The sequence below is a fragment of the Microtus pennsylvanicus genome, chromosome 14, assembly GCF_037038515.1.
Source record: "Microtus pennsylvanicus isolate mMicPen1 chromosome 14, mMicPen1.hap1, whole genome shotgun sequence".
Classification (NCBI taxonomy): domain Eukaryota; kingdom Metazoa; phylum Chordata; class Mammalia; order Rodentia; family Cricetidae; genus Microtus; species Microtus pennsylvanicus.
The window spans coordinates 29,529,030-29,541,652 of NC_134592.1; the positions used below are offsets into that span (position 1 = coordinate 29,529,030).

At 41.9% G+C, this 12,623-nt stretch overlaps 1 protein-coding gene across 13 annotated transcripts in view; it reads right to left on the reverse strand.

The window, feature by feature from the left end:
• Positions 1-218: 218 nt before the first annotated feature.
• Gpatch2l (G-patch domain containing 2 like) overlaps positions 219-12,623 on the reverse strand; it is a 53,895-nt gene continuing 41,490 nt past the window's right edge. For 6 of the 13 annotated variants that reach the window (XM_075948673.1, XM_075948668.1, XM_075948671.1 and 3 more), the window contains 2 exons: positions 10,850-10,944; positions 219-3,090 (listed from right to left, as the gene is read on the reverse strand). In XM_075948673.1, coding sequence (XP_075804788.1) covers positions 2,939-3,090; positions 10,850-10,944 — 247 coding nt within the window. In that variant the 3' untranslated portion in view covers positions 219-2,938. The remainder of the gene's footprint in view (positions 3,091-10,849; positions 10,945-12,623) is intronic. The other 7 variants (XR_012907771.1, XM_075948678.1, XM_075948679.1 and 4 more) reach the window with 2 other exon arrangements.

Here is a 12,623-nt window from a genome sequence, read left to right on the forward strand (position 1 = left end):
GGAGAGATTGATAGAAAGGTAGATATAGATAAATGATAGGCAGATAGATAGATGAATGATAGAGATGATAGGTACATACATAGGTAGGTAGATATAGATGGACAGATCTATATATGCTCAGCAACTCTCATCCTCGAATGCAAACCTTAATAAATCCTTTTAGGACAGATAGTTAAATTACTCATTATACACATTGAACTTAAAAAAAAAAGATCTCATTCAAAGGACCAAAGATTGAGACACTTTATTTACTTTGGGTCATCTGCTGTGAGAACTGGTCTTGTTTAAGAGCCAACGCCAACGTCTCTCACTGCAACTGATCTCTAGAGAACTCAAGGCTTAACCACATGCCACTCAGGAAAACGATATTCTGTCCCTGTAAATGTAGCGTCACGAAAACAGCAATGACTTCCTTTTCCCAGCAGTTCTGACCAAAGAGCTATGCAGAGGTTTGGATACAAATGAAGCTCCTCCTTTAACTGCTGCATCTTAAAAGTAATCTCAAACCCCTTCAAACTCCTCTGCAAAGCTAACAACTTGTGAATGGACGTCATGCAAGAAGATAACACGTTTGTCTGTTTTAGAAAAAAACACAACAGTGAAATTCAGAAACATCTGTGTAGTCTGTAAGGATTTAACAGAACTCAGAACCGTGGCTCTTGGCTTCATTAACTTCTCATATCCAGTGCATCCTTAAGGTCTGTCTGGTGATCTTCAATACTGACAACAAAACAGCACCTCTCCTTGAAAAGCAGATCTTAATTTATGGCATTATCCACTGTGTCATAAAAATGTTTAAATGTAAGGTTTAAAATACAGCTGATACTAGTTAGACTCTGAAGCTGGTTGACAGAGAAATAGCAGAATAAATGGCTTCCCTAAGCATGTGTACCTTAAAACGAGCGTAATTTACAACCCTGTATTAGAAAGTATTTGTGCACTTAATATTCTATTTTCTCAGGTAAATGACTTTATTCCCATTCGTTACAGGTAGATACTATAATCTTGGCTGATCCCTGTCAAAATTATTCAGAAATGTATAGAAATTCATGACCAAGAAAAATGAAACAATCATGAAAAAACATTATTGACATGGGTCTCAGACTGATCAGGGATACCAATGAGAAACACAGATTATATAACCCAGGGCAGAATAGCATCTAAGTCTATAGTTTGTTTGGGCTTACTCATGTGCCTGAATACAATATGCAAGTCTGCCTTTGCCTCTGAAAATTGGCATGGCTTCAGAGAGATATTTAAAGTGTAAATAAATATGTATATATAAACTACTTTAAATCCCAGGTAGGAGAGGATGACCTGGCAATGGACCACAAAGGAGAGCTACGGGAATATCTTTGCACCTAACCGTGGCAGTCTCAAAAGCCATCATCATCAATGTCTGCATGAAGTTTAGGAACTGGTTTAAGTGTCATCAGTAGATCTCTTCCTTGGCCCAAGCCAGGATGTCAGAACCGTGTCCCACAGGCCACTGCAGAACTAAGTCTAGGTGAGAACGCACAACACAGCCCACTTTCATCACTGAGCCACCAAACAGTGCCACATTCCCTACCTTCTGTGGACGTAGCTGTGACACCCCATAGGACAGTCACTCCTTCCAAGAATCAGGGTGATTCTGGGGGACTGGAGGCTTCGGTGTTACCCTCCATTATATGATCTCTATCTGCATCTCCCTTCACCATTCTCTTATGGCCAGCTGGTACGTTCTCAGCCTTCCACAGAATCTATAAAACCAGCTTCAGAGTCCCCTTTCCATACAGACTCACACTCTGACCGCCTGCCCACCTCACATTAATTACACTGTGTGGAAGGGACAATTACACTTTGGGAAAACGAGGCACCTGTCTAAGGAAGAGGTGTTCGGTCCCATGTGACCAAAGCAGTGAGGGTTTAACATCAGCTCCTGTGTATTTCAGAGTAGAAGCACTCAGTTGATACAAAGTAAGAGCACCCTGTCAAGCAGGCCCCTGAATGACAGGTGCTCTTGAGAATACTTTTGGGAAATGTGGCTTTTCCCCAGCAGCTCCAGGCAGTCACATATTCCTCACTTTGACAAAGTAGCATTGACTTGAGGCACAATCGTATATACAGCTCTACATGCAGCTGAGCAGTCATAAACACGCCACACAGAGGCATGTCCCAAAGACATTTTCCTTCTCAGATAACAGAGCATTATTCTATAGAATAACGAACAGCGAAGTCCCACTCAGAATATAATTAAGCCAGGATCAGAATGCTAGAGCAAACACCAGCCACTGACTATTCTGCTGCGCACCTAAACCTCCATCTGCATTTTAGTACACCAACCTCTGAGCTTAGATGTGCCCTCTGCCAGCAGAACACAGACCATGAAGATGAGGTCAAGGACAATGCAGCTGCCAGTGATCCCTCAGTTCATGTGCAAGCCCAGTGGAAGAAGTTCCCAACCCCTCATGCTGGTGTCTCTTCTGAGGCCCCAAACTGAGAACCTGGTCGGTGTATTTTACTGGCACAGAGTAAATAAAGGCTTGATGGCAAGCCGTACTGCACAGACACATCCCGTGGAGGAATGTGTTTGGAATTGGCTGTGAATTTGGGACTTCACTGGTGATAGTTAAAAGCTCTATGCAGAAGGGATGCCAATGCTGTTACTAGAACAAAGACACAGCTGCCCAGGAGCAGCAGCTCTAGGAAAGCAGCGAGGGTGAGCAGCGGGCTAACAACAGAGTAAGGGATACAACAGAAGATGCCCCGCCCCCTCAAGGAAAACTTCTGCCCCGCTGCTTTACAGAAAAAGATTCCCCAAATGAGATCTTCTAAAAGAAAGAGCCACCGCTGCATGTGAAGAGGAGTGAGTCCTGGTGGTGCAAGGACCAGGGGTGCCAATTAAGACACCAAGGCTGTATAATATGAAGTTTCAACACCCATCAGCCACTGGGCTCTAGCTGCATCCAGAACTCTTCTCATGTGGCATTTTGAAAAACGTGGCTGGAGCTGAGGCAGTAGCTTTCTCTGCTGCAGAGGTCCCGTCTAACCACTCAGAATGGGGAGGCTTCTGGGCTGGGGTGGCTAGCTCCAACACATCTGGGTGCACTGTGTTTCACAAAAGAAGAAGGAAAGAGAGACGAGTTAGTGTAAGAAATTAGGGTAAGAGGGACATAGAAATACATTTCTTAATCTTTATATTTCATGCCCTATTCACCTAAGTGGCTTCATAAGGTTTACTAATTTCTTCATTTTAAAAAAAAAGTGGAATTTACAAAATCATTTCTCCAGAAATGAATTCAGTAGAACAGGAAAACACTAGAGCACTTTACTCACGGAGCACACATGTGCCAGGCACCGTGCTGTTGAACATCATGTACTCAGGACTCCCTACCTCACTTCCCCCACCCAGTATGTACGTGTAGTTTTAAAAATAATGTCTTACAATGTAGCCCAAGCTGGCTTCAAACTCGTGGTCTTCTTGCCTTAGCCCCTGAGCACTGGGATTATATGCATGTGCCATTACACCTGTACAATATCAAATTTCTTAACAACTGTTAGAAGTAGGCACTGTCATCCCCATTTTATGGATCAGGAAACTAGAGCGATCAAAACTAGCAATTCAAGCTCAAATACTGGGCTACATTTCCTCCTCAACATGATGATGTTAGAAGTAAACACAATAAGGAGAACAAAAGGAAATAAGCAGCATCAGGCATGGTATTCTAATCAAGTTTCTCAAGACACTCTGGACTGGACAGTCAATGAAGGTACAGAGCCGTGCTGTGTACCCAGAACACTCAGCACTCTGGACCCTGTCTACCGAATGCCAATAGCACCCACTTCACCTTTCCAAGTGCCCCTGAGTGGATCAGGACAAACCACCATTCACTCTGCCAAGGGTAAAAATATACTTAGATATAGTAAAATACAGTAGATTCCAGACTTTTCTTTTACATCCACTAAGTCTACCCAATAATATAGCCTTGGTATTTTTCTACTAGTAACTGGGTCACAAAAACAAATACAACAAAAACCACATCACAAGAATAGGAAGGACTTACACTATTTTATCTTATATCCTCAAATAAACTCAAATGTCAACTTTGTACTGGAAGTTAACATTAGAAATGCTTGAACAACATGACCCTACCTCAGCTTATATATACATTTCTTAAAAACAGTAGCTTTCAAATGTTTTGGCATCTCAACCACAGCAGCACAACACGTATCTGCACACACTTGCACAGTGGTAGTCAGTTGTTCAAGTTTAACTGAAAGGACTTCACAGAACCATCCCTATCCTTACTACATAATCAGAAACCTCAGTGACAGTCTATCCTTGAAAAGCTGTCGGCTGCTGTTGTTTTCTATGATGGTCATTGTTCAACAGCATGGAGCTCAGAGGTGATGTGGAAAGCTCTCATCATCTCCAGTGGAAGCTGTGGAAGCTCTGTGCACTGTCAGCACTAACTCCTCACCCCTTCTCCTCCCAGCCTTGGTAACCACCTCTCTACCTTCTCTTGTCATTAATTTACTATTCAGGTTGCTCATTAAAGAGGAATCATCCACTATTTGTCTTTCTGTGTCTGTCTGGCTCACTCACTGTGCCTTTATCCGAGACAGCAAGGTTCTGAGTGACACTCTATGTGTGCAAGAACCACATTTTGTTGCTCACTGGCCACTGACATCTGGGTTGTTCTACCGTGACCAATGTTGTTGCGCACACCAATATAGGAAAACCTCTGCTTTAGGGGCTGGAGAAATGGCTCAGCAGTTAAGGGTACTGGCTGTTTTTATAGAGAACTTGGGTTATTCCTGCCCCCCCACCCCCCGTGGAAGTACACAACGTTAAGTAACTCCAGTTCCAGAGTTATCCAAGACCTTCTGGCTCCTGTGGGCACTGCATGCACACGGTGTATAGACATACATGGAAGTGAAACAGCTATGCACATAAAATGATAATAATTTAATTTTTTTTTAAATTTCTGCTTTTAATTCTTTAGGTGATATAATGCAGTGCAGAGTTGGGAGATCTCATGGCCTTTTTATGATGGCTGTCTTGAGAAACTGCCATAGATGGACATTTTACATCTTACCAGAAAAGTTCAGGGATTCCAATCATGTCTATGCCAAGGTCCAGTATTGTCTGGTCTCTGAGACCACGATTAAATGAGTGTGAAGTAACCCAGAAGAATGCCTGCACCATCTTCTCCCAGAACACAGTGCTTTTGACAATGGTATAAAATAGGACACAATCCAGTACAATCACGATCACTGAGCTGTGGCACAGGCCTCCTCATACAAGGGGAAATCACGTGTGACAGTCAAACAAAGAGGATTTTTTTTCCGAGACAGGGTTTCTCTGTGGCTTTGGAGCCTGTCCTGGAACTAGCTCTTGTAGACCAGGCTGGCCTTGAACTCAAAGCGATCAGCCTGCCTCTGCCTCCCAAGTGCTAGGACTAAAGGCGGACGCCACCACCGCCGGCCAAACAAAGAGATTTTGCACAACAAAATCTCAGAAACAGAACTGGGTGAATCTTATAAAATATAAACTCTTTTGTGCAAGGTTCAGAAACATTTAAAAAAGCAGACAACATAGCCTTTAGAGATACATCTATCTGTTAAAACTTCTTTAAAGACAAAAGCGATGATCAAAACAAAACGAGACAAAAATGTACAAAAACTCTTCCCACTGAAGAGAGTGTCCCCATGGAAGAAAAATGTCCCCACTCTCTTCAGTGGGAACAGTTTTCGTACTAGCCGCATTGTTTTCTTTTACACCTTATGTATCAATATTCTTTTATAGCAATTAGATATTTTCCAAGGGGTTAGAAAAATATGGAGAATACTGCCACGACTTTAAGATAATTTTATTTAGATACATTGGAGCTAGACGCCCCATGGTCAGTTCTCTCACATTCTGATCTGTTAGTTTTGACTAACTGGAAACAGAGCTTCACTGGTAATGGCGGAGAGCGACACTTATCTGTGGGTAGAGGAAAAGTATTAAGAATGCACTGGTTACAGAGTGACAACAGTAGGTTCCTTCTAGGCTCCATGACCTCACCAGTCATGTGTAGTTATCTAGGTTGACAACACCAGGCCTTAAGACCAGTCAGACAGACAGCTGTTGGTTATTCCCAAGATATGAGCACCATTACTGCACTGCTGTGATATCTTGTAATGGTTACTATGTACAACACGACTCCTACATCTAAGGCTTAGAGACTAATGAGAAGGTGGAAGACCACAAGAGCTAGAAGACCAGGACATCTGCTGTGAGATTACAACTTCTATATAAGAGAAGGAAGCTACACCCATAAAATATCAGCAATATGGCTGCCTAAATAAGACCTGAACAATGACAACACCAACTGTCATGCCAACATGGATGGAAGCCAAAGGCCCTATCCCTAGATGAAGAACTACAAAATTAATGACTGCTGAGAGACGGATAATTAGTCTCCCCCAGGGATGAGACCCTTGAGTGGTTATCCAATAGCAAGTGATCAGTCCTAAAAACTTGTATGTATGAGCAACTCTAAATGGACTCAATTGGTTATAATATTTATATGTATTTTATTTTATTTATATTTATTTTATTTTATACATGTCACAATAATAACTAAGGAAACAACAATATGTAAAAGTAAGTGCTCAGGGGTAAAGAAGGGGAATGGTGGGAGGGAGGGAAGTAAATGATGGAGACTGAAGATGAACAAAGTGTATTATCTACAGACATGAGGTGTCATAGTGACAACCATTAGTTTCATAAATGCTAATAAAAATAAAAAAAGAAGTGAGTCTGCCCTAGTGTTAGGTGAATTTTTAGATGTTGGGAGATAGCAGTGAACAAACAGATTAAAATTCCCACCTATCTGAACATATGGCTGGCTTAGTGCTCAGAGACCATCTGTGATACAGCTTCTGAATGACGGTTGTAATCCTGGGGAATGCAAAGTTGGAAAAAGGCTTTAGGAATAGCCCAAACTATCCAGACTCTGAATGGAATCTTCAGTGGCCCCAGATCCCCTATTCTAAACACCAGGGTTTACCTTCAGGAGGAGAAGTCTGAATGTCAAGGCTCTGATGAAGAAAATCACATCAAGCACACTGGTTCAATATGAGCCTGAGTGCCTTACTTTTTTTTGAGACAGAGTTTCTCTATAGCTTTGGAGCCTGTCCTGGAACTAGATCTTATAGATTAGGCTGGCCTTGAACTCACAGAGATCCGCCTATCTCTGCCAGGATCCTGAGTGCTGGGATTAAAAGTGTGCACCGTCACCGCCTGGACTGCCTTACATTTCTTATAGCCACTTATTCTCAAGTTTTGAAGAAAACAGTCACACACCCGCCAAAAAAGAAATAACAGGGTGGCTGGAGAGATGGCTCAGAGGAATAGAGCACTGGCTGCTCTTCCAGAGGTCCTGAGTTCAAGTCCCAGCAACCACATGGTGGCTCACAACCATCTGTAATAAGATCTGGTGTCCTCTTCTGTACTGCAGGATACATGAAGGAAGAACCCTGTATACATAATAAATAAAAATCTTATTTTAAAAAAAACAAATAAAAAAAAAGAAATACATTCTTTAAGAGCCTAACACAGCTAGCTAGGTCACTTTAGCATGTGGTAGAGGCTTTCTGGAAATTCCTGTCCTGGGATACCAGTCTTAGAAAAGGTCTACACACTTACTCACTGGGATCCAGGGAGCAATACTGTGTGCTAAACCTCTGCATGCTATAAAGCCAGGGAGGGAAGGGACATGGAGACATAAACAAGAAAATAACAGTGCTATAGTTCAAGAAGGCACTACTTAAGGGCTGGAAGGGTCCTTTCCCCAGCCCTTTGTACTACTAAAGCAAACAAACAAATAAACCAAGGAAGACGTGTGTATCTCTTCCTTTCTTCACCCCCTAGCCTTGCTAAGATCTTTAAATTCAGTCAATTTCAACTCAAAACTTTCTACGGGTGGGGGAAGGGCAGAGATTTGTAGCTGCATGCTTAAGAAAGAAGCTGAATTCATCACAGTGACAGGGGAGAGTGTTGGCAGAGATCTGAGCTATTTATTCTTTTAGGAAAATCCTATAAAGAATGACACAAGGAAGCCTCTATCTGCAGTCTTGTTCATCACACTGGTGAAGAGCTGATAACAGATGTATGCAGTTGTGTGATTTAGTGCCAGGAGCTGGCCCCTGATGTGTATTAATACAGCGGCAAAGCGGGACGCACCTCTCTTCATCACTCATTTCTATAAAAGAGGTGGAATCGGAGATGGCCCGATGGTAGGCAGAGCAAGCCCATTTGTTCTCCTGACTGATGGCACAGGCTCAGGCTGTGTCCTTCACCTCCATGGGGCACTCGGGTTGTGAGCAGAAAAAAAAGAAAGTGCTCAGCGAAGCAGGGCTTAGTCAACAAGTGAAAGCCCAGGAGTGGGCTCCCGTGGAAACAGCTAATGTCTTCTTCAATACACTACATACAATTCCTGCTCTGAATGTGAAATCAGCTCTTCCCAATGGTTCTAATCTCGTCAAGCATTAAGTAGGGCTGGGGTTGTAGCTCAGAAGTAGAGCGTTTGCCAACAGACACGAGGGCCTAGGTTTGATCCCCAAAACCAGGGGGGGGGTGGAATAAGAGGAAAAAATAGGACCAAAGAGGGAAAAATAAAATAAAAGCTAAGAGAAAAGGTTTCGTTTTAATTCTTTAAATAGTACAGACTAGTTGAAGAGCCGAGTTTCAGAGTCTGGAATAATCAATCCTACTGTGCATACAAAGGACACCTGGAAGTTTAAAGGGCCAATCTAGAGCATCGGGGAAACATCTGCCCTGACCCTGGAACTAACACTTGACTTCAGAAGGTTATACCTCAGTCTGCTCATTTGTCAACGGAATAGCAAGAACTGCATCCACCCTGGACAGCTGAGGCAGAGGTGCACACAAAGTGCCTAGCTCAGAGCCTCTGCAGGTGGAAACCACTATAAAAATTCACACAATCATTAGGTCTGTGATTAAGATTGTTCAGATGAACCACCGATTAGCAGTCACCCCAGATAGAAGCTCGAAGAGGTCTATTTCAGGGTATTTGAACAATCGCACGGGGAAGGAAGGGGGTTGGGCCCACACTTGTCTGGTCTCTGCCTTCACTCAGCTAACTGACCTGAAATGTGTGATACGTAGCACAGGGTAAGTAAGTTCTGATCAAGCTCTTTAGGTCCAGAAGTGCTTTGGGTTTAGATTGGTTCGTTTCACAAATACCTGAAAGGTCACACACATGCTATTTTACTGTGCTTGCTTCTGACCGCAACTCACCCCACACAGTCAGGTAGAGAATCTACTCACACGCGCATGTCAGTACTCCAAAGTTTCATACGTTCAATTGCTTAAGATTTTGGATTTTAAATTAGGGATGTTCAATCTATAGTTTACCTAAGAAAAGTAATTTACAATAGGTTTGATACGTAATACCTTTGATAACCTTAAGTGTACAGAACTTTTACATATATATAAATGCCCATGTTACCCCTGCCTGACTTGTAATGGAGAACATTTCCAGAGACCCAGATTTTTCTGTGTCTTCTCTTGGTCACTCTCCTATCAAAGATAGTCACTATTTTAGCTTCTACTAACTGGCATGAATTTTATATAGAAACTAAAAAAGTTTAACCTGAAAATGTTTTTAATTAGACATCTCATGATGAGTAAAAATGAACACACCATTACACATAACCAATGAGAATACAATGTGCCGTATAAATCAACTAAGAAAGTGAACAGAGCCAGTTGTGGTGGTGCACGCCTTTAATCCCAGCACTTGGTGAGGCAGAGGCGGGTGGATCTCTGTGTGTTGAAGGTCAGACTGGTCTATAATCTCCACAGTGAGAGCTATATAGTGAGGCACTATCTCAAAATAGCCAAGAGAGGGAAAGAAGGAGGGAGGGACAGAGGCGACAGTGGAGAGATGATGGATCAGTGGTTAAGTGCACTGGCTACTCTTCCAAAGGTTTAGGTTCTATTTCTAGCACCCACTTGATGAATTCTAATCATTTATAACTATAGTCCTAGGAAATTCAATACCCTTTTTCTGGCTTCCATAGGCACCAGGCACACACACTGTATACAGATACACAAGCAAGTAAAACACTAATATATGTAAAATAAAAATTGCTATTTTATTTTTATTTATTTACCTTTGTTTATTTTTCAAGACAGGATTTCTGTGTTGCTCTAGCTGTCCTGAAACTCACTCTGTAGACCAGACCGGCTTTGAACACACAGAGACCAACCTGCCTCTGCCTCTTGAGTACAAGTATTAAAGGTGCCTGGCCATAAAAATTATTTTTAAAGCCGGGCGATGGTGGCGCACGCCTTTAATCCCAGCACTCGGGAGGCAGAGGCAGGAGGATCTCTGTGAGTTCGAGACCAGCCTGGTCTACAGAGCTAGTTCCAGGACAGGCTCCAAAGCCACAGAGAAACCCTGTCTCGAAAAACTAAAAAAAAAAAAAAAAAAAAAAAAAAAAAAAAAAAATTATTTTTAAAGCAGAAATTAAATGAACCCAGATAACCTCTGACTACTGAGCAAACTGCTATCCAGCTAGATGTTTATCAGCGTGGACCTCACCTGCTGTCTGTGCTACAGAGAAGGTTCACGTGACTGGGAACAGCTGGCAGGAATACAAAGGCCAAGGGAGAATGAAAATGCAGACTCCACAGTCAGAGAGAACTGGGGAAATTACTTCTCAGCATCTCAATTTCTTATGATAAGGAATACAGATCACTTATCATGATTCCATGGGAAGGTATATAAAACAATCATTTAGTGTTTAGTACACAACAGGTGCTCTACAAATGACAACTATATATAATCACCTGTCCTAGAGCTAGGTAAAGATGCTGAGGCCACAGGCTTCCGTTTCCTCTTAATGTCACGTGAACATGGTGGTCCCCAGTGTACCTTTGCCTGCCTGCAGAAACGAAAGGAGAAAGAAGATGTTTACTTTGTGGTACTTGTTGTAAGACACTGTACTGTCCAGACGAAATCTTTGACTCATATAGATGTATGGCAACAGAACAGGCATCATCTTTTGCCACTAATCACTACAGTCTCTGGACAGACTCGGAATTAAGCAAAGCCCACAATACATGGCACTCTCAACTTTTTACCAGATTTCAAAGAAGCAGATATTTAAGTTTCAATAAATATGTGTTTCATTATGTGATTTTTTTATACAATGCTTTCACATGAAAACTCTAACTGCAACTGAGCTAAATTCACTAATGAAGGGGCTGGAGAGATGGCTCAGTGGTTAAGAGCACTGACTGCTCTTCCCAGAGGACCCGGGTTCAATTCCCAGCACCCACATGGCAGCTCACAACTGTCTGAAGATCAGTTCAGTTCCAGGGGATCTGACACTTCACACCAATAAATTTAAATAAAGTTAAATAAACCATAAAAATATTTAAAAAAAAAAAAAAAAATTCACTAATGAAATACCTATTCCATATGATAATGCATCGAAAGGGTTAATGCCCTTCCTGTGAACACAGACGTTTACACAGAATCATAATAAGTTAATTCTGCTGCCACTAGACAATCTGGATTTAAAAATGTTTATTTTTTATATATAAGTGTTTTGTCTGCAAGTATATATGTATATCCTGTGTGTGCATGATGCCTGTAGAGGCTGGAGAAGGGTTCGGATCCCCTGGAACTGGAGTTCCAGACAGTTGTGAGCCACTCTGTGGATACAGCAAGTGTTCTTAACCACTGAATCAACTCTCTAGCCCTGATAATCTGGATTTGTAATATGTGTTTATATCACAAGTTAAATATTTGGTTCCTGTGACTTTCAAAGATATAAATTACGTATCAATAACATGTTTCACTGCTAGGATATTCAGTTTATTTCACAAGTAACGCACCCAAATGCTCTACCCTAGAAAACAGATTCTCTGGAAAACAACAAACTTAAGACTGAAATAGCCGACACAGTATCTTAGTTCCCCAAGTCCCTGACTTCCTCCTTTTCTGCAGTCTGGACAGACTGCCCCTGATAAAGCTGACTATCACTTTTATACAAAGCTTTCCTTGAACTCTGCAGGGATTACATGCCACGAATCATTAGCTGACTGGTGAACATACATCATGCTTCCCTAATGAGGCTTAATCTCCTTGAGATTAAGAACTGGAGTCCTGAGAGCAGGGGCCATGTTGACACTCCTTTCTTAATTATTCAATGATCTACCAACCTCAGCACAGGGAAGGAGATGGTCCTTATTAAGTATATGGCAGCCAGAACTTATAGGAATAAGAATTTTAAAAATCAAATGGTACGGCGGGCAGTAGTGATGCATGCCTTTAATCGCAGCACTCAGGAGGCAGAGGCAGGCGGATCTCTGTGAGTTTGAGGCTAGCCTGGTCTACAGAGCGAGTTCTAGGACAGGCTCCAAAGTTATACAGAGAAACCCTGTCTCTGGGAAAACAAAACAAAACAAATGGTAGAAAGAATGAACCCTAAAAAGTCGCTACAAATAGCAAATTTTATGTTATTTATATTTTGGCACAATTATAAAATAAACAGCTATAACCCATTAAAGAAACAGAAGTAGAGCTGGAGAGAAAGATCAGGAGTCAAGAGCACTT